The 23,010-nt window shown below is 41.9% G+C and overlaps 1 protein-coding gene across 4 annotated transcripts in view; it reads right to left on the reverse strand.

Moving 5' to 3' along the window:
* Window positions 1-23,010, reverse strand: part of ARHGEF25 (Rho guanine nucleotide exchange factor 25) — an 81,562-nt gene that overhangs the window by 15,881 nt on the left and 42,671 nt on the right. For all 4 annotated transcript variants that reach the window (XM_087710584.1, XM_087710582.1, XM_087710583.1 and 1 more), the window contains 11 exons: window positions 20,555-20,865; window positions 19,331-19,408; window positions 15,479-15,606; window positions 13,729-13,795; window positions 9,953-10,056; window positions 8,846-8,915; window positions 6,993-7,082; window positions 6,096-6,188; window positions 1,386-1,436; window positions 853-930; window positions 98-292 (listed from right to left, as the gene is read on the reverse strand). In XM_087710584.1, coding sequence (XP_087566710.1) covers window positions 98-292; window positions 853-930; window positions 1,386-1,436; window positions 6,096-6,188; window positions 6,993-7,082; window positions 8,846-8,915; window positions 9,953-10,056; window positions 13,729-13,795; window positions 15,479-15,606; window positions 19,331-19,408; window positions 20,555-20,865 — 1,265 coding nt within the window. The remainder of the gene's footprint in view (window positions 1-97; window positions 293-852; window positions 931-1,385; window positions 1,437-6,095; window positions 6,189-6,992; window positions 7,083-8,845; window positions 8,916-9,952; window positions 10,057-13,728; window positions 13,796-15,478; window positions 15,607-19,330; window positions 19,409-20,554; window positions 20,866-23,010) is intronic.

Here is a 23,010-nt window from a genome sequence, read left to right on the forward strand (position 1 = left end):
ATGGGACACCCAACTTTAGATATGGCACATTTCCATTGTAAAGTCTTTTATGAGTAAATTCCAGAAGTTTAATTCCCCACTATTAACTCTGGAATACCTTGATGCTGCTCTTAAAGGCATATGTTGGGGCAGCATATGGACCACGCCTCCGCTCCAGGGTCTCACTTAGGATGAGAATTTGCTCAAAGAGAAAAATGCGGCGCTCACGAGCCCGGGCCAGGATCCCGCCTGCCTGCTCCATCACCCAAAAAGTGTTCTGCTGCAGCAGCTTCCCTTGTGAAGTCAGCTTCCCCTAAAGAAAAAAAAAAGTAAACTGCAATTTATCCAACTGTCTAAATGACAACAAATTACTCTACTATGAGAGCTCAATGTTAGTATGGTCTAGCACTTCCTTATAGTACTGCTCTATGTCAAAGTTTTTTCCCCCACCAAAATGGTAGCTTTCCTTGTCAAAAATTTTCTAAAATGTAGCTTGGGACAGCATTCACGCATGCTGCTTTAGTTAAAGTGCTAGTTTCAACAACTGCACCACCAGTCTTTTCAAAACATCTGTCTTAAATCTTCCTTCTGACCAAAATGCTTCTAAATCTTGCCCTCCACTCCCCTTCCCTTCCCCGTAATATCCTATATTTTAAGCTTGCATTCCCAAGTAAATCTGTACAGAAGTTGAGATCCTTCAGAAATAAGGAGTTAAAACCCCTCCTTGAATATATACAACCTTCCTATCACTGTAAGACTGAAGTGATGATAGAGGGTTGGAGGGGTGAGTGGAAAAAGAGAATTGCTTCAACACTGAGCCAGTTAATCAGAAAAATCAGAGCTAAGAATGTCCAATCAATCCTCAAAATTTACCTCAAAGCCTTGAAGACGTCCCACATTCATCATGTCATTGCAGCGTTTGGGAACAAAGCACATAACATCTACAGCTTTCTGAAATTCAAATGTAGAGAATGATGCTAGAAAAGATGCACTGGATTCGCCAAGCCTGATGCCTCTGGAAATATCAATTTCAGGGATTATCAGTGAGTTTTAATAAAGCTGTTAACCTTTTATTCCACATCTTAAACTACAAAGGCGAGAGTAAAGTGAGGGGGAGGGGGAAATCACAAAATAAGATCTGCTAATCATATAGAAGGCTTTACTGGCCTGAGATCTGAAGATACTGTGCATCAAATGTGCAATAACTGACATAGGATATGGATTCCCCATCTGCCAATCTTCCCTGTCAAACATGTAAATGCTGGGTGGTATTCTAACCGACCCACGTGATATCCCAAATTGACCCATGTGACTGTAATTCTTTGTTCAAAAGCAATAGCATACTATCAAGATCATTACATAGGAACAGCGGCTCTATTATAGCTCCCATTGGTTTCAACTCCTACCTCCAGCTGTTCTGTGTCCTTCCCAGCTTTGCTATAATACTTCAGGAAATCCTGGAGACAGCAAGAGAAAGAAGAAAGGGAAAGAATAAATGTTTTATTATTTAAGGGAGAGAAAGAGAGCAAGATGAGCTAGTTTATGATGAGTGAATAAACTCAGTGCCATCTACTGTTACCATTGTTCTATAGTTACCATTGTTACCATTACCAAGTTACCATTGTTCTATGACGGGGTGTCAAACTCGATTTCATTGAGGGCTGCATCAGGGTTGTGTTTGACCTCGGGGGGCCTGGGTGGGTGAGGCCCGGGGCGGGCATGGCCAGCTTTGCATCACTCATGTTGGGGGCGCCTGTGGTAGCCCAAGCTCTCTGCCAGTGAAAACAGGCTCCCAAGCTCTGTTTTCGGCTGCACCAGCTTCCTGCAACCCTCCGCCAGTGAAAACGGAGCTCAGAGGGCCGCATGCAGCCCTCCTGAGCTCTGCTTTTGCTGGCAGAGGCGCTGCAGGCTGGTCCTTTGCTGTTTCTAGGGCAGATATAAGCACGGGCCAGATTTGGTCCTAGGCCTTGAGTTTGACACCCCTGTTCTATGACTTACCTACATCAGCTTATACCTATTTGGTGTCCCCTTCAAATATGTTGGGAGTATAACTCTGTTTTGCACTCAGGAGCTACTGAACCCATAATCCTCTCACAACATGACCTCTGATGAAAGCTACTGTCCAACCCATCTGAAGGCCACCAAACTTGGCAAGAATGACATAAACTCCAACCTCCTTGTAGAAGAGGCAAATCATGAGTTAAAACTAAATTATATCCCATCCAAAGACAGCTGGCAGCATCAGAGCCATTACAAATCTCACCGCTGAGTATTTTGTTTGCATAAAGGCCAACATTCCCATTAGGCAGGAATCTATAAGTGAATCAATTTCCTAACTTTTATATCAGCTGCATGAACATTTCTGTACGTTCAAGAACTGTGCAGAGGTAACGCCATTTGGAGCAATAGTATTGAGGGTTTTTTTTGTTTTTTTTTTACATCTGAGTGCCGATTTTTCAAATCATAATCATACTCATCTTGAAATTTAAAATTAAAATTCTAAAGTTTTTTTTTTTAATTGCAAGTTTGTGTATAATTAAACCCACTATTGGACTAACGTAAGAGAAAATATCATTCTTTCAAAGCATCCCCCTCCCTAAATTATGTTCCCAGGGACCTGGGAAACACTAAAATCTGTTAGCTTTGCCGTAAAAAGCTCAAAAACCTGAGTGATATCAATAGAGTTAGAAGATACTAAAGGATTAAAAAGACTCAGGGAAGTAAAACCATTAGAGGAAAATTTATAAATACTGCCTTTGTTTTCTCAAATACATCATTGTCTTTATAGTAATACTCTCATAACAAATCCATGTGTACTGTTATATCCAATCACATCTACATTCTAATTTGCATAGTTTTCTTCCCTTTCTAGCTTTGTTTATTACAGTATCAAAGGCAACAGAAGCAATCCTGCTTCAACAAAACTATGTGCTGGCTTCAGTGGTGGGTTGCAGGCGGTATGCCCCAGTACGGGCCTACTGGATCCTGCCCGGAGCACTGGATACCGTTCCGGTACGGTGCTCCGGAGGGCCCACCCGCCTGCCTGTGCTCCTTACCGGTGCTTTATGCCGTTGGCGCTTCTGTGCATGTGCATGGCACGTATGGCGCCTGTGTGATGCTCCGCGGAGCAGCTGGAGCGTCACAGAGGCTTGCGGAAGCGTCATTTGATGCCAGACCGCATGCGCGCGCTGCATGCATGTGCGCACACACCGCATGCATGCATGTGGGTAACTCCGAGGCCGTTCCAACCGTACCGGTTAGAACGGAATCCAGAACCCAGCACTGGCTGGCTTCCAGTTTAACTGAGCTCTTGGGGAAATCTGTGAGTGACTTTTCTCCTAAATAGAAAAAAACAATGTTAATGCTTCTAAGATAACTCAGTGGGGTAGGTGCAGGGTTGACAGCAGTATCTAACCGAAAAATGGTCCCAAAGCAGTTTTTAGTTGGAACAACAGTGCAGGACTGAGGGCAATAATGTTGTAATAATTCCTCTATGGGAATCTGGCTCAGATGGGTATCTGCTTATCTGCCTTCTCAGTTGGGTTGCCTGTATTTTTGTAATTAACACACCATTTGAAAAACAAAAAACCTCCAGGGCTCTATTCATCCAAAGGAAACTAAAATCAGCAGTGCTATCCTTTAAAGGCCTTAGTATTTGGGGATTTGGAAATAAAGCATATACAAAAAGAGGAGAAGGCCAAAGAATACGAGGTAGACCCAGAAGGATATGGAGAGGCAACATCAAAGATACACTACAACAGCATCAATAATGGGTGACACAGCCAGAAGTGCAAGAACCAGAACTATCGAGGAGGAGGAGGAGGATTAAAAGTGGCAGAAAAGGTCAAGGAACAGTTGATGTCAAAAATGTAGACAGGGTGACAAATTAAAATTTGTTGCCATTAATGTCTGAACTGGGCAGATGCATACTTTCTGTTTGGCCCATCACTCGTGCAGGCCACTCATTGCTTTCTGAATGCAGGAATGGATGAATGTCCTCCCTCCACTCTCATTCCATTCCAAATGGGTTCCACCACAAAACCGCGTTCGACTAAAGGGCGCTCGACGAAACCGCGTAGCTGACGTCATCACAGCGTGACAACAGCGCGGAGAAAAAAGCACGCTGTAAACGCTAAACCTAAAATTAACCCCTAAACCTAAACCTAACCCCCCTAAACCTAATCCTAAACCTAACGCTAAACCTAACCCTAACGCTAAACCTAACGCTAAACCTAATCCTAACCCTTAACCTAACCCTAACCCTTAACCTAACCCTAAACCTAACCCTTAACCTAACGTTAAACCTAATCCTAACCCTTAACCTAACCCTAAACCTAATCCTAACCCTTAACCTAACCCTAAACCTAACCCTAACCCTCAACCTAACCCAACCCTAAACCTAACCCTAAACCTAACCCTTACCTTAACTTGAATCGGCTTGCTTTCAAAGCGCTATTTAAAGCGCCCTTCTTTCTCCGCGCTCGCTGTTGTCGCCCTGCTGATGACGTCAGCGACGCGGTTTAATCGGGCGCGCTTTAGTCGAGCGCGGTTTTGTTGTGCCACGTTCCAAATGCACCCTATTCTCAGGTTTTCCATCTTCAATTCAAAGCTGCTGTTTTCAAACTCAAGCCATCTTAGGTCCTTCAGAGAAGATGGTCTCCAGTGTTTCATCTTGTTCTAAGAGCAGCCTCACTTCTGATTGGCCTCCAGTGCCGGGCACACTGCCTCTCCTCCAATGGGTCATCCCTCCTTTGCTGCTGGGCTATTGTGCTGTTTACTGGTCAGCAGTTGCAGGTTGTTACCTTTTAAAATAATCCTGCAACTGATCTAATAATCACTGAAGCATCCTCATCCCTGTAAGTGTGCACTCCATTCCATCTTTACATCTCTCAGTGAAGGTAAGGCTGAGGATACTTTTAATGATTTGCTCTTTCTGTCCAGATTCTCTTTTCTTTCCGACCCTTTTCCTTAGTATTCCTGCATCTGGGCTTTCCCTTCCCTGCCTTTCATTTGACGACCTTTACACTGCAATATAGGAACATTGCTATTTTATTTCTGTGAAGCTAAAGGAACAGTTTTTCCTTGCTCCCCTTTCCATGCCCTACAGAGAAATGTAGGCGTGAACAACCTGTTCCCTATTGCTTTGATACAATTGCATCATTGGAACCACAAAAGTATCATAAGGGGGGGGAACCCCCCCCCCCAGAAAGGATCTGCATTAGTGTCAAAGGAAATAATGCAAGCATTTGGAGAAGCAAAGGCAAGGCATAAGGCCCAATGATTAGGAATCGATCTCTAAAAGAAAAAGGCAAGCACCGATTCAGTAGTGCCCACAGGAGCCAATCAACAGATCAGGAGACTGTGAGTTTATTTATTAATTACATGTTTAAACCACCCATCTTCCTCACAGAAGGAGTGAAACTTTAAAGCATGAAAGCTAGTTGGGTCACTTTGGGCCAATCACTCTCTCAGCCCAACTGACCTATAAGGTGGTGGTTGTGGGGAAAATAGGAATACTAGGTATGCCCCGCTGCCTTGAGTGACTTATTAAAAAAATAATAAAGATGAGATTAAAAAAATATTTAAAAAGGCTAATTGGAACTTGGAGCGGCCCTTGTCTAGAGGTAGAATTTCTGAAGCTGACATTAAGAAACAAATAGCTTTAGGCTGCAGGGTGGAATCACCCCTCAGCCTGAATCATTGTTTTCACTCTGGGGGATTAGATAGAAATAACGTCCAGTAGGGGGTGAGAGAACATCACCAGATGGAAGAGCCACTCCTTTTGTGAAATTTCACTGGCCTACTGCCCTAGAGAAAATCCAGATGTTGTTAGGAGCTCCTTTTCACCAACTGCTCCCCTCTGGATTCTACAGCGGCTACCTCCAACCTGGTACCATCCAGATGGGCATTCATGTTATTAACAGGGAGTTAAGGCAATTCGAATTTCAGCCATCTGGAGAGTAACAGGCTAAGGAAGCTTGCTCTTTAAAGATCAGCAGGAAATACGTGTATAGATTCCTTCCTTGCTGGATTTGCCTTCGGCTTTGGAGATCTTTGGAGATCAGGCTTTTTGCCCTTAGCTTTGGAGATCAACAATCCACTTTCTGCTTCAGCACCTTGAGCAGCAGTTGGTATTTCATGATCCGCTGTACGGGCTTGATAAGTAAATCATTGAGCTGCAGGCGATGCCCCAATTCCTGCTTTAGTTCCTGGAAAAGAAAAAACGATGTACAGCCAAGTCTGTAAAAAATGTGTGGGAGATTGACTGCGCATGCTATACAGACACCGCACAAAATGTGACATGCTTTAAAAAGGACACCTGCAAGTGAAAGACGAGTATTAGAGACTTGGGAAAGCAAGATGCGACCAATATATAACATTTAAAAGTGGCTTCATAGGCTTACATATTCAGAATGGAGCTTAGCATAGAAGAACATTTGCAGTCTTTTATTCTTTATCTCTGAGCAGAAGGATCCCAGGGATAGAAAATTCATCATTCTTTCAAAAGACTTTTCCTTCCCACCCCTTAGCTCAAGGGCATGTATTTCTGAGAGAAAAGACAATTCTGAAGCCTGGGGCCAGTCAACAGCTGCTCATCTACCCCTTATGCCAATTTAAAGAGTTAATACAGGCAACCTCTGATGGTACATGGCTTTTAAAGTCTCCCTCAACCGGGAGTTCTCACCTCAATTACGGCTAACAGATGCCAGGAGTTATTCCCATGGGTTTTGCAAATCATTGCCTACCCACATTAAGAGGAATGTGTGATAGTGTGCAAGAAGAGGCAGATGTGTTGGGCGGCAATGGCTCCATACAAATGCTTCTCCTCAAGATGGGAGCTTCTAGATGACAGGACCAAAAGAGGTTGCCAGGTACCCTGGAGTTCATCTGCGTTGGCTGAGAAAGGGTCCCTTATGCCGGCAGGAGAGGAGTCAGACACAAGCAAGTTATGTGGTAGAGGCTGAAGGCAGGAAGAAAGAACAAAGCAGCAATCAAGGCACATAGTCCCTTACCTCAAAGTAAGTGTCGATAAACTCAGAAACAATATGCTCAGATTTGGGTTTGTTCTGACAGTAAACAACATACATGTGCAAACGGCGCTCCTAGAATATAACAGGGAAACAGTTCAGTGGAACACTTTGGATACAATTTAACAACATGTACCTTCAAGAGCCAGGTCCAAACCTACTGAGCCATTTATACAAGTTACTAGTTCTGATGAAAATCTTATTTTATGGCACATGCTGTCTTTGCTTCTGGGGCATTTTTTATTGTTTCATCGTTATCTATGCTTAAGCCAGCATTTGTTTCTATAATGCTTCCAGTAACACTTGGGGAAACTCAGAATTAGCTTCCTCTAGCAGATTATAAGTAAAGGCAGGTATAATTTTAATAGCTTCTGGTTGTAATCATTGAATATGCATACTTGCTAAGAAATAAATCTAATTTTTTTCTGATTGTGTATATGTGTGTGTGCACGTATATATTACATATACATATATACACATATACTTCACATTTATTTGGGACCAGACCTTGTTTTGTTGAATGATTACAGTCAATTTTGTGGATTTATAGCAGCTTATTTTGTTGAATTACTAAAGTTAAATAGTAGGCTAAGAAAAACATCTCATTTTAGCAAAGTTTCCTTTTACAAAGGAGAACTATGGGTTAATCATGGTAATTCATTGCAGCAACAACAAAACAATTTTGTGAAAAACAAGATTAAACCAGGGTGTGAATGATTCATGGCAATCGCCTCTCTCTGGAGTTTGATATTATTTAGAATGTAGCCTTTAAAAAAAGTACAAAGTTATCTGTTCCCAGGCAGCAATGCTCCTAGTTTTCAAAGGTGTTTTTTTTTTGAATTTATAAATAGCATTCAGACTTCTTAATTACTGTACACTGGAATTGTTTTATTAAATGTTCTTCTACAGCATGAAATTGACTAGGGCAGATGGTATAGTCAATTCCACCTTCATTCTATCAGAAGAATGTTTCTTTCTCCAACCTTCATATAACTGATGACTCCTATAATCACCAACTGAATGGCCAAAGGTCATGGTGCTTGAGGATTATGAGATTTAAAAGTCTATGAAGTCTGTGCCACACATAAATAACATTTCACTTTGCAACTCTATATCTCATTTCATTTGCACTGTTATCACGCTATTAGAGCCGAGGTGGTGCAGTGGTTAAATGCAGCACTGCAGGCTATTTCAGCTGACTGCAGTTCTGCAGTTCGGCTGTTCAAATCTCACCGGCTCAGGGTTGACTCAGCCTTCAATCCTTCCGAGGTGGGTAAAATGAGGACCCGGATTGTTGGGGGCAATATGCTGACTCTGTAAACCGCTTAGAGAGGGCTGAAAGCCCTATGAAGCGGTGTATAAGTCTAACTGCTACTGCTATTGCTATTGCTATTATCACCAGTTGTGGGGCAATAATTATCAATGCTCCTAGACAATGAAAAATCTCTTGTATTAAATATGCCATAGGTCAGGCTAACAAATGCTTGATAAGAAAAAGGGATCAATACCATCATCCTTAGAGCATCTAGCTTTCTTAAGATGAGTAAGGGATTTCCTCTTCTATGCTTAAACTTGCATAATCCCTGAGTTAATGAGGCTACAATGAACATGCTTTTCCAGAGGAATTAGATGATTCAATCAAACTAAAGCTCCATCTAGGTCAGCATTCTGCATCTGACCATGGCCATTCTAAAAATGTTTTAATGCAAGTAAAAAGGGTAACTGTTTTATCTTGGTCTTTAGAAACTAGAAATCTATGCTCCTCTATTCAGAAATGTCATTTAACCATTCAGCTTCTATTTTGGCAGCTGGTTTACCCTCCAAATGTAGGGACTCACGTGCTTTATGAACAGCTCGGCCAGAAGATCAGGGTCCTCCAGACATTTCTCCAGCTGCTTGAGTAAATAACTGCAGTTGGGGGAGGAGAGGGAGCAGATATGGTATCCATGAGATAAGTGCCCTTATCCCATTCCTCCATTTTCCCCCCTCCCTGTCTTTTATATTACAGATTCAAACCAAAGTGCTTTTCAAGGGAGGCTAAGAAATATACGGTACCGTATATACTCGAGTATAGGCCGGCCCGAATATAAGCCGAGGCACCTAATTTTACCACAAAAAACTGGAAAAGTTATTGACTCGAGTATAAGCCTAGGGTGGGAAATGCAGCAGCTACCGGTAAATTTCAAAAATAAAAATAGATACCAATAATGTTTTTGAATATTTATTTCAAAGAAAAACAGTAAACTAGCTCTGGGACATCGTTATGTGGCTGCTTGCCATAACAAGGAGGAGGTGGGACATCGTTGCAGAGCGGCAGGAGGGGGAGGAAGGGGCATCGTAAGACAGCCCTGCATTACATTAGAACGTGAGGAGGGGGGATGGTGCGGTGCGCGCTGCGCGGCAAACTGACACAGAGGGAGGGGAAACTCACAGGGGCGCCGGGCCATTCACGAGCGTCACCCATTTCGGGCAAATTTTTCACTGACTCGAGTATAAGCCGAGGCCGCTTTTTTCAGCCCAAAAAGTGGGCTGAAAAACTTGGCTTATACTTGAGTATATACGGTTAGTCCTTCTTAGGATTGGATTCTTTTGGAAAAGAAAGGAAAGAGGATCAGTAATCCATTCAACCATAAGATAGTGGCCCATCAAAATTCTTGTCCTTTATTTTACTAATTTCATATTGGCCACATTCACCTAGATAGGTAATCACTGGGTCAATATTAGCCCTTGAACCAGCTGCCAAGAAATAATTCAAAGTTACCCCAGACTTCCCCCAGATATGGCCACTGGCCTTCAGTTCCCATTATAGCCATTTGGCCTGATTATTGGAAATTATTGGAATTCCAATAATCCTGATCATTGGAAGCCCACAGGTTCAATAGGACTTTTCATTGTTACCACATGCCATGCTCTGTCCAGAAATGACTGTTTGCTTGTTCACTCACTCTTTATGCCAGTCATAGATCTGGTGGATGTTCCCAAAGATTATCTTATCCTTGCCCTTCATACCCTCAGGGATGCCACGGGTATTCATGGTCACCATATAGCCCTGCAAAATCAGAAGAATAGGCTAGAGGTGGAACTATTTTGTTTCTTCTTTGAAACATGGAAGGAATGAATGAAGGAGGAATTAAGATTCCTGCCCTGACAGAAAGTAGGGATGATGGGCTCTTCCTTGGTAACTGGGAGGAAAGGAGTACATGTGCATATACCTTATTTATAGCAACTATGATTCTCAGAAACCCCTGAGAATCCCTAATATTCAGAAACACATCACAGATTTCTCAATGAGAGCAGAGCTAACCAGTTCCCTTAAAAAAAAAGTCTGGCCATTTTAAAATATATTTCAATGAAATATGTCAAAGAAGAAGATTTTTGGGGTGGCAAGATGCCTTTAGTCTAACTGGAGAAATGGTCAACTACTAAACTGATCTACTAAAACAAAGATAAAGTTGTTTATCTTGAACACTGTACAAACATCAAGTTTGTTCCACGTTGCATTACAAACTCAAAAATTCTTACCTAGAACGTAATATACTTTATAGTAGGATAGGCATCCTGTCTCCATATTTTGCTTGGATTTTAACTCCCATTAGTCCAGTTAACAATATCTCAAAGTAAAGAGCTTATTGGAGTTTAAAATATACTAAGTTGAGATAGATTTATATTCCCTCTCTAGTGCTTTTATTACGGTAGTTGGAGAAAAGAAGTTGAACTGCACAAGAAGCAGCAAACGGGTGCTCTTTTTCAAGGATGTCGGAAAATATTGTGATGACTGACAAGCAAGGGACACATATTACTGCTACTTTTTCTTCCATTTCCTGGTATTCATCAAAGTTCAAGGATTATTTCTGTACTATACTCTCCTTTTCATTAAACCAGGTCTCTATGACTATACCGCTTTGACTATATAAACTTGAACATTTTGAATGATTGCAAAAATAGGACAGTTCGGCTAGAAATAACTATTGGCCGTAAGGAACTGAGGACACTTTAAAATAAAACACAAATTCATTTTAGATATGTAGTAATAGAAGCTCAAATAAAATGGGTTACAAGTTGGAGGAGGAATGGAAGAAGACAGATCAGCAATAAGCAGACAGAAAATTAAAGTCAGTAAAGTATAAAAGGAAGCATTATTTTATTACAAAGGGAGGGTCTGCCCAACTCAGGAAAAGGCATAAATGAATGCACATTTTGAAAAATAATTGTGTCTGACAAAATACTTTAAAAATGCAGAAAATTAAAGATCAATTGTTAAAGATATTAAACACATAACAACTTGTATTACTTTAATACAAGTTAAAAATATAAGAAGCGGGAAATTAGCAGAAGGGCAATGAAACCATTATATGACAACAACATAGAAGGAGTCATTTTAGGAGTCAGGGAAATTAGCAAATAAATCAAATGAATTTTGTACATTGGTCTTTACTTTAAAAGTTGCTGGAAATGTACCCATGCCTGAATCAGAATTGATTGAAAATAAATACTCCCCTCCCCCCCACAAATGGATCAGGGCTTTGCGCTCGTGGCATTCACCCAACGGATCTTAAAAAACAGTTGAGGAACTGCTGAAGCATGAGATCAAATGTGTAACATCTCTTAAATCAGACTTCTTAACAGAGAACCTGGAAGGTAGCCAATATATTAGCAATATTTTTTTTTTTAAAAAAGGGATTGGGGTTGAGGAAGAGGAAAAAAGAAAACAACATTCAGGAAATTACGGACCTGTCTGAGATGCATTGATGAAAAAGATAACTGATATTGTAAAAACGTGCATAAACACAAGACTTGTTAAGGAAGAATTTTTGTGGAGGGAGGTTCTGCTCTGCCAGCCATTTAAAATATTGTACCACAGAGGCATCAATAATAAGTTGCAATAAGTTGCAGATACAGTAAGTGATCCAGTGAATATTATATTCTCAACTGTTCAGAAAGCTATAATGGGGTGAGCAAGAAGCTCACATGCAACCACCAACTTCCTTTTTTTGACCGCCTACATCAGGGGTATCAAACTTGATTTCTTCGCGGGCTGGATCACTGTTCTAGTTCTCCTCTGTGGGCTGGTGGTGGGTGGAGGAGGTGTCAGCAGGTGAAGGCACGTGCAGGCCTGCCATCATGGCATCCTCCTGTGCACATGCACGCCTGCTAGGATGGCGTGGGACAGGCCTGCGCTTGCATGTGCCTACTGCCTCCTGCACACATGTGCACCCACCAGGATAGCATGGCCCAGGCCGAAGCGATGTGGGCTGGCCCCTTACAATTTCCAGGACGGCTGTGCCTTGAGTTTCACACCCCTGGCCTAGATGATTCCCCAATTCTGCTGCTGAAAACTGCTGGAAAATCATTGATATCCAGTACTAAAAGGCTAATATTAACACTTTCTCTTAATACATTTCTTCCAAAACAAGCGTCCAACAGGATGAACCCACATAGTTTAGCTTTTAAGTAAAACCTTATCAAATTTTCAAAAGAGATATAAAAGAAGCCAACAGTTCCAGCCTGGCAGAAAAATGTGATTTTAATATATGAAATTCCTGACTCTAAAAATGTTGCTTGCCCTGCAATTGCAGCAGTCAAACGTAGAGATATCCAAACATTTCTATTTCTGAATTCTAATTCCAATTCTAAATGAAGCAGGTTGTTTCACATTTGACCCACGTGTAGTTATAGTTGAAATAGGTTGTTTTGAATTTAAAAAATCAGGGCTTTTCCAGCTGAGTTTGAACGCCAAACAATTTGTACACAACTAGTCAAGACATAAGAGGATAGACTGGTCGCTAGTTTGAAAGACAAGCAACAGAAGGTGGAAATAAATAAATAGGGCTCAAAATGGAAGTAAGCACAAAGAACAAGCTGATTCAGTGTTAAAATTTACAATTAAGACATTCAACAGAATATCGCATTGTAAAATAATGTGCTTTCTACAGGATATTACATTCCACCATGTTTTATATTCCCCCCCCCAGAAGCCAATGTATATTTTGTACCCCAAATCGGGCAACCAGTTCTCATTTGAATCTTTGGGATTTTACTTTTGTCAAAAGTTTGTCAACATTTAATACACTACCATACTGGTAGTAAGAGCCAGTTAAGAGCCAAGGTGGCGCAGTGGTTAAATGCAGCACTGCAGGCTACTGCTAGATCAGCAGGTCAGCGGTTCAAATCTCGCCGGCTCAGGGTTGACTCAGCCTTCCATCCTTCCGAGGTGGGTAAAGTGAGGACCCAGATTGTTGGGGGCAATATGCTGACTCTCTGTAAACCGCTTAGAGAGGCCTGAAAGGCCTATGAAGCGGTATATAAGTCTACTGCTATTGCTATTGCTATTGCTATTGCTATTACATGGCTAGCCCATCTGAAAAAAAAAAAAAGGAGACACAGACTAGAGGAGAGAAAAAAATTGAAGGGGAAAGTCTTCTCTTCATAAAAACCTGAGGTTATGCCATTGTGTACCCAGGATGGCAATGCAACAATCACACAGGGTTGCCCTGGGTCGGTCCATAGTTACTTGAATAGCTCTTCAGACTGAAGATTAGAGTCAAGCATTAATTTTCTTTTTCTTCTGCTCTCGTCAAGCAAGAAGACAGGCAGTCTCAAGCAATCTACTCTCTTTGGAGGAGGGAAAATGTTTTGCCCAGGATCCCCAAAGATCTGGAGATGAATGACCCGCTGATGGATAGGGAATTTGGTGTCTAAGATGTAGAGTATATGTGTGCACCTCCACAATCTGGCCCAGATCTTCCACGTACATCTTCTCCGTTTCAGTCAACTCCCTGAGAACAAACCTGCAGACAAGACGAAGCAGCAGTGTCTAAGGGGAAGGAAATGCATTGTGTGAGCCCTGTTCCCTCTTTTCTTATGTACGGCATCCCTCCCATCTTCTTATCCTGCACACATGTGCCACTTACAGACATACAGTAAAGCCTTCTCTATGTTGAGGAGACTCTTGTATGACACAGAGAAAGGACCTCGTTGGCAAGCTGCCTAAGATGTGGCAGAGCAAGTGTGCTGCAAATGTCTGAGCAGTCAGTTTTTCCTGAAGTATTACAGGAATGTTGATGCATAATTAACAATGGATTCTACATAGCATGTCTTCCCAGCACATTTGGAATGAACAGTTAGGACTTGATGGGATATATCAGTGATGGCGAACCTTTTTTGGCTCACGTGCCATAAGTGGGTGAGCGCAGGGGGGGGGGTCGTGTGTGGGCATGCCATACCCATAGTGCAATGCATGACACCCCCCCCAGCGCGCATGCACACATGAGAGGTGGTCTCCCCATTTTTCCATGATTTTTTCGCCCTCCCCAGGCTCCAGAGGCTTTATAGGCACCTGGAGAGGGAGAAAACAGCCTCCCCCGCCCCCCGGAGGCCCTCCGGAGGCTTCAGGGACCTTCAGGAGGCTTCCTTAAAGCCTGCGGAGGACTAAAAATGACACTATGAGCAAATCGGACGTAACTTTTGCTTTGCTTGTAGGGTCGGTTTAAGCCCTCCGGAGGCTTCAGGGAAGCCTTCTGAAGGTCCCTGAAGCCTCCGGAGGGCTTAAACTGACCCTACAAACAAACCAGAACTCCGTTCCCGAACTTCCGGTTTGCCCATAGGGCCAGTTTTTTGCGCTCCAGAGGCTTCAGAAAAGAGCCCCCTGGGGGGGAGAGGCTCTTTTCACCCCCCCAGCTCCTATAAAGCCTTTGGAGTCTGGGGAGGGCGAAAAATGGCTTTAAAAAAGGCTGAACTCAGCTTGCATGCCCTGACAAATGGCTCTGCGTGCCACCTGTGGCACGCGTGCCATAGGTCCACCATCCCGGGGATCGTGGCACGACAAAACCGTGGTCCACTAAAGCGCGCCCGATTAAAGCGCGTACCTGACGTCATCAGCAGCGCGACAAATACGACTGCAGAGAAAAAAGGGCGCTTTAAAAAGCGCTTTTAAAGCAAGCCGATTCACGTAAAGGTAAGGGTTAGGTTTAGGGTTAGGGTTAGGTTAAGGGTTAGGGTTAGGTTTAGGGTTACGTTAAGCGTTAGGGTTAGGTTTAGGGTTAGGTTAAGGGTTAGCGTTAGGTTTAGCGTTAGGTTAAGGGTTAGGTTTAGGGTTAGGTTAGGGGTTAGGTTTACGGTTAGGTTTAGGGTTAGGTTTGGGGGGGTTAGGGTAAGGTTTTCGCGTTAATTTTAACTTTACCGCTCACAGCGTGATGTTTTCATCGCGCTGTGATGACGTCAGGTACGCGCTTTCGTCGAGCGCGCTTTAGTCTACCGCGGTTTTGTGGTGGAACCCCCGGGGATATATCCTGAGTACAAAAGCTATGAAATAACTCTTGTTTCACCTCCATTAAATCTGTGCTTCTCTGTGCTTTTCAATATCCCAAGGGTCTTGGGACATTGTCTGCTACATTTGCCTTCCACCTAGTCCTGTGATCATCCCTTTCTCCCATTCATGGTTTTAAGCTACTGCACCAAGGAAAATCACTTACATACTCTTTTCTAAGGCACTACGCCTCTCCTCCTCTTCCTGCTCCTCAGAGAGTGGGGGCTGCACAAGAGGTTCCATGGGAGACTCTGGGGTTCTGGGATCCGTGGGGAGCAGAGAGGGTTCAGGATCCTGCCGGAAAAAAGAAGAGGAAAGATTCCATTTCATGTTAAAATTTCCAATAGACAATAATAGGTTAAAAGGCAGGTTGGGGACTCAAGGCAACTCAAAACGCCTTACTCAAGCAAGAAGAGTTACTGTAGTGTCTCGTTTCCTCTAACCTCATTCAGAATATGATAGGTTTGTTGGTGCTCAGGAAGGAATATTAGTCACAAATCCGGGTTTATTTTTCCATTTTGGAGCAGATTACTTGTTTTTGATGCTGGACACTATTGACATTGGCCATACATCCCTTTTGATTTCCCAGCTTCTGAAAAGCAATTTGAAACCTCTTCACTTCTGAAATTTTAGAAGTTATGATGTAAATAAAGCAAATTGCTGACCCACTACGAGCTGCTCTAGGTTTTGCGGTAACAAAAATCCCGAAGGGAAAGAAAATACGCTAATGCTCCAAGCTACCGGACGCTTTGCAGGTAGCTGATTCTTTGCCAAAGAGAAGAAAGTTATAGAACCCATTTCTTTTTTTGAAAAAGAAAGAAACAAAAAAAAAAGCCCTTCTAATTTAAATGCCTTATTTTTCAGATACACTATATGCATAAAACAAAACTGAGCCAAAACAGAAAATAGAGAATGTAAATATAATGGTGATATAAATAATGAATATTATTATTAGTGTTAGTACTACTGTTATTATATTATTGGACAAGGTAAAATCAATAGGAAGGAAATGCAGAATGGAAAACTATAAACATGAAAGCCGATACAGGAGGCTGTATAATTACTTTATATTGTTATGTATGTTTTGTTTTTTGAATTTTCTTGTGTTTTTCTTTCTGTTTTTAAAGATTAAAATGTTTAATAAAAACTATTTAAAAAAATGAAACAAAAACAAAACTGATTTACTTGGATTTGGTTATCAGGTCATCTGTTTTAATAAAGTTAAAGAGATACTCTACACTGTTATACAAGGTGTCTACTCACTACTTTACATTGTAGCCAAGTGTCATTTCTTCAGTGTTGTCACCAGTGGTGAGTTCCTCTCCCCATTGATACTGGTACGGTGCTCACGGGGCCACGTGTCCTTTCGTGCACATGCGCTGCACAGGCATGCACACTCCACCGCCCCTGTGACACCCAGCTGCTTGTCAGACTTGCGCAGGCGCCGCACGCTGTGCGCGCAGGCGCAATTGGCCGGTTGCTTAAAAAAACAATATAGAATGTAGGTGGGTGGGTCAACAAGCCACCATACTAGTATGCTGTCAGCTGCTCCTGGCTAATATAGGTATGGCCATATTGGGCCATACTGGCCTGAACCCACCACTGGTTGTCATGTGAAAAAGTACACTTAAATATTTACAAAATGTGAGGGGGTGTACTCACTTCTGTGATATACTTCTATGTAATCTGTGAACAAATCAGGCACTGCTTCTCAATAAGATCTACATCAATTTCCAAATAACTGATGTTATTTGTAAAAACTAGACATTCACCCTTCTCTGATGCCCTACCAAATTTCACAATGAAAATATTGTTGAATTCTTTGGTTCTTGAGTGCAACCTCTTTCATTCTATAACAATTTTGTTAGAGAAACATTTATATGGAAACATCAGTCTTTTTCCACCTTACCTAACTATTATGGCTTTTAAACTTTGAATCTGCATGGCTTTATTGTAAATCAATGAACACCTATTACAAATATGTCTTGAAATTTGCTAATAACATTTTGGTCAACAAAGCATTAATAGCCTGTTTGTAGTCAGAAATTTGTGCACATATACCTCTGAGTAACAGCGGGCTTCATCTAAACATAAGAACCTATCTTACATGGAATTAATCCAATAGTTTAAACCAGTTATATCCAAACCATGGCCTATGGGCCGCATAGAACCCTGGAATGGTATTAATGGGGCCCCACAAGATCATAATAAAAATATTTTAAAATGAAGGTAGTTTCTTATGTATTGTATATATATTGACTGTATTACATATTTTGTATATGGCCCAAGATAATTCCGCTTCACTCAATGCTGCCCAGGCAAGCCAAAAAATTGGATACACCTGGTCTAATCATCATTTACTACTTAAACACAATGGTTGTAGCCAGTGACATGCGGTGAGGTTTATGGCTGGTGAGGCACTGACACAATTTTTTTTAGACTTGTGGACTTCAACTCCCAGAATTCCACAGCCAGGCATGCTCAGTTCTGATTTAAAACGACAGCATTTGTTTTTCTCCTTTGCAAAATAAGTTTCCTTCTTTCTTTTTCTTTTCCCTTTCCCTCCTTCCTACCTCTCTCCCTCCCCCCCTCAAACACACACACACACACACACACACCTTTTCCAGCTGTTTCAGAGAGGATTTCAACTCTGCTCTTGCCTGCCATCATGAAAAGAAAAAAAATGTAAAAGGAAAAAGGCAAGAGCTGAGGTCAGGCTGAGCTAGTTGCTGCCAGAGTCACTGTGGATGACTCTGCTTAACTGTTTAAAAAAGCCTCTTAAAAAGTGCCCTCTACAGGAGGAGGCAGGAGAACCACGTGCCTCATCTACATCAGGAATTTTTCGGCTTTTAACCCTTGCTTAACTCTGCTCGAGTGATCATAAAACGTCTAAAGTCAAACTAGATGAGGCACGTCGTTCTCCTGCCTCCTCCTGTAGAGGGTGCTTTTTTAGAGGCTTTTTTAAACAGTTAAGCACTAAGCAGAGTCATCCACTGTGACTCTGGCAGCAACTAGCTCAGCCTGAACTCAGCTCTTGCCTTTTTCCTTTTACATTTTTCTTTCTTTCATGATGACAGTGGTGAGGCTCTGCCTCCCCTGCCTTCCCTGACTGCACGTCACTGGTTGTAGCTCTCTACAGTTCCATCAGTTTTTCTCTTAAATGTTGTATTTAAGAAAGACAAAGGATTAAATTTGGGACCTTACATATAAAGCTATCTCATCTAACTATTCAGATAAGTAACCCTAATGCATAAGGAAGGGTTATTAGTATCAGTTACCACCTTAATAAGTTAGGTGGTTTTGAGATTTTGGAAGATTCTCTTAACCTCACTCTGTTCCTGCCAGTTTTATTTTACTTTCTTTTTTTAATTGCTTTCTTGGTATGATTACACAGAATAATTTCTTTTCTCCTAGCTCCTTGTGAATACTGGTATCAAGAAGGGACAGAAAAAGAAAAAGAGTGAAAATAGGATGTAAATGAGAACTGAGACCAGTTAAAGAAGTCATCACAAGATTGTCCAGTCATTTCTATTCTTTGCCTGCCTTTGGCTGCAGCTAATCTCATTTCATGCAACACTAACCGCATGAGCTGCAAATATTTAACTTCAATGTCAAAGTATTTTTCTGAACCAAGGTAGGCAACATAGTACACTTGAGTGCAATTTGAGGGATTTCTAGCCTATATCCTAAAGTTGTGGGAACTGTATCTTCCCAGAGAAAAGATAAAAGTACATAAATTTATATTTATATAAAGTCAGCATATACATTTAAACAAACAAACAAACAAAGTATCCTGGGTGTTGGTGAAACAAACCCTCCCAAATTTGCTTCCAGGAGTAAGAAGATATTTTATAGTGTCTCAATCTTAAATTTCCAAATGTGTTTACTGCTTCACAAAAGTGGTTGATTCTTCTTTGAAGTCTGCTTAAATATAACAAGCATCCATCAAGATTTGCATTGAACAACATCTAATACAAGACATCTTTTCTTCCTGCCTCTTTCCACCTTCACAACCCACCTGGTTGGGTGTTTTTGAGCCATCTCCTTCTAGCAGGTTGGAGAGCGAGGAAAGATCTGGGAGATGAGTATTGCCATCCTGAAATTATAAGGGAAGGATATCAAACAACTTCATACCCAAGTTTAAAGAGGATATACAAAACTTTCCAATCCTTCTCTTTTAAATTTCCTTTAGATAACAACATTATTGCTCACATCATTACAGTTTTAGCACCCCAAATCTCTGGCCATGCTCTACACAGCTGCCAGTTTGTTCTACCAGCAAAATGAACACACTTAATCAAAACCTTTCTGTAAATCAAGTGTGAGGTTTTTTAAAAAGGCATCAAGGTGCACTTAGAAAACTGGCTACATTTTTAAAAAAAAGCTTACAAGACAAATCAGAATAACTAATGCTATTGTATTGACAAATGAAAAAGGACGATCATCCAATGCTATTTTGAAGGTTGACTCTTTCTAATCCACTTTGACGTGCGATTGGTGATCAGATGTCTCTGATCCATAGTATCACATGCATAATGATGCTGGTGTTCTTCAACAGTATATGTCTTGTCTTGTTTGCTCAAACGAACTATTTGTTCTATGTCTCGTAATCTAGATCAACCTCTCCAACTTGGGTACCCTCCACATCTGTGGACCTTAACTCAGGGAATCCTCACCCACAGACATCTGGATTTCAGGAAGCTAGCCTATGTTATGTTATGTTATGTTATGTTATGTTATGTTATGTTATGTTATGTTATGTTATGTTATGTTATGTTATGTTATGTTATGTTATGTTATGTTTATTAGTCTTGTATGCCGCCCACTCCCGGAGGACTCCGGGCAGCTTACAATACAAAAGGGGAAAGGGAATAAATAAGACAAACAGCAAATTAAAATACAACAACATTCATAGATTACCGCGGGGCTGGATACTTCAACAGCCCCCGGCCTGCCAGAGCAGCCAGGACTTAGTGGCTTTACGAAAGGCCTGGAGGGTCGTAAGGGTCCGGATCTCCACAGGGAGCTCGTTCCAGAGGGCCGGAGCTGCAACAGAGAAGGCTCTCCCCCGGGGGGTCGCCAGCCGACATTGGCTGGCAGATGGAATCCGGAGAAGGCCTAGTCTGTGCCTAAATTCAATGGACTATTCTATCAGGGCTGGCAGTTGTCTAATCCTTCCTTGCAACGAGGGACTGAACAAAATAGCTTTTGTTTGCACAGGCATGCATTTCTTTGCTCTTACTGTGGCGATTGACTCCTGTGGAACAGCGAAGGGTTCCTCTGGTTGGCTGAGGAGGCCTAGGTCAATACTCTTGCGATCCTCCTGGCGCCCGTGGCGCCTTGTCCGGCCTTCTGTTTTCCTGAGTGGGCGTTCTCCCCGAGGTAGCCCACCACCACTGAGCTTGCGCACGGGGTTGGTAAGCCATTTCTTGAGGGTGCTAACTGAATGGCGGGAAGCAGGGGAACTGGGAGCTGAGCTGCTAGATGCCTGTGGTTGGATTGAGGCCACTGAGGCAGAGATGCTGCCATCACTGCCTGCAACAGAGTACGGATCTGCAAGAAGAAGACAGAGACCATAAGTGTGCCATCACAATGTAAAGCACCAAGGCAAAACATTCAAGTAAATGGACTAAAGGCTGCCCAAATAATTATACTCCATAACCTGGAAGTCCTTCCACTAGTTATGAAAGCGTACTCTACGATATTCTGTACATTCTCACCGAGGACAAGATCCTTACTCAAGGTTGCAGTATACATGTTGCACATAGAAACAAGTCCAGTTGAAATAGCCTGAGGTAGTAAGATGGGACATGCCCTTTCTTGTATTATTACATTTTATTTTTCCTTCCCAAAGAAACTTTCTGTGTTATTGGTTTGTTTATTATCCTATTTTCCGCCAATAATAGGATTAATTGCTGCATGCATTGGGTTTTTGGCTAGCCTTAACATACACACTGATCAAGGCCAATCCTGTCCAGCTTCAAAAAAAAAACCAGCTGCTGCACCATTCACTCTCAGGGTTATCAAGAAAATGGACAGCAGAAAGTGGGCCAATGTTCTGTCAGCATTTGAAGACCAACAAATGAAATAAGTATGAATTACATAATCTTGAAGGTGTCAAAATATCCTTGTATGCTTTGTAGTAAGAATGGTAGAGTTCTTCTTTTGTCTCCAAATCAAATTTGACCACATCAAATCCGATTCGGAGATTTGTGACAACATTGAAACTTTAGAGTAGTTAAAAGAGCTGGTAGGAATTGGGACCCAGTCATTTGGAAACAGGCGCCATGATACTTCTTCAACAATTAATTTGAGGGACATTTATTTATTTTTCAGGCTTATAGAATGATCCACTTGTATTCAACTCTAAGAAGTAAACGTGCATACTACAGAACCAGGGTTAAAATCATACAAATCAATCACTAAAAAATCTTAAGTAACCAAGAAAACATTATTTGAATATAAACAGTCACAACATGCAACGGGATATCTGCACATCATTGAACAACCAGGTTTGAATGGTCTTAATGTCAAAGAGATGAAGCCACTCTTAATTGCATCCCACTGCATTCTCCAAGCTCATTTGAAATGAATGCTAAATTTCATGTTACCTTTTTTTTTTTTTTTGCTTCAAAAATCAGTGCAGGTCCTTATGCATAACACAGCCTCCTTGTATAAACTGCAATATGCTCTACATGGGGCTGCTCTTGATGCCCACTCAGAAGCTCCAACTGATTCAGAAAGCAGCAGTTTGGGCACTGATGGGCATGTTGTGTTATGCCACATGACAGCCCTGCTTCATAAGTTGCACTCGTTGCCAGCTTGCTTCTGGATGGGATTCAATGTGGCATGGGGTCTGGTTATTTGTGGGACACCCTATCTCTCCTGGTATCTGATTTGATCTGACAAGGTTTGCACGCTCCAAGTTCTTTCAAGTTAACCAGTGTCATTTATCAAGACCCCAGGGATGTGATTTCTTTACTGCAGTACCTGCCCTCTGGAATGAGATTCCTCCTGAAATTTGGTAGCTCCCAGCCAGATGGTATTCTGACAACCTAAAAGAAATCCTAGATTCTAGGCAAGAATGGTTGGTAGCCCTTGCTGGATGATATGTGTTTTTCTATCATGTTCTTCCTCTTTACTCATATCAGCGTCCAAAGGCAGTTGCCTCTCCAGTGGCTGGGAAATGTTGAATGGCCCTGGCTCTATCTCTGCATCCGACGCAGAGCATCAGAACCTTCCCCAGACTCCAGAACTGGCCCAAGTTCCCCACCCCCACCCCACAACCTCCTCATCGTCCGAGTCTGCCGCCAGTTCTGCTGGCAGGCCATAACAGATCCCTCAATTTCACTAAAAGCAAATACCACCCCTGAAATTAAGGAAATGCATTGAAGTGAACTGAATGTTTTCGCACTGAAAAAGTTTCTCTCTCTCCCTTCTCAACCAATATCATAAACAGGATGCTATTATTTTGAAGCACAGCTTATGCCTGTAATCAAGGCATAAGATTCAGTAAGAGCAAGAGTACAATCATTTTCCTAGGAGACACGGTCTTTATTTAAGTGCAACCCATGGGCCTAGAGAAACTGAAATCTGAAGCAAAGGCAACACATTAATATTCCTCTCCTATATTCTAGTAGTGAGTTGACATAATGAAATAAGGTTTAAATTAAACCCTGGTTGATGGGCGCAGGTGTT

Source organism: Thamnophis sirtalis, unplaced genomic scaffold (genome assembly GCF_051295495.1).
Source record: "Thamnophis sirtalis isolate CommonGarterSnake01/CBP01778 unplaced genomic scaffold, rThaSir2_p1.2 scaffold_3, whole genome shotgun sequence".
Taxonomy (NCBI): domain Eukaryota; kingdom Metazoa; phylum Chordata; class Lepidosauria; order Squamata; family Natricidae; genus Thamnophis; species Thamnophis sirtalis.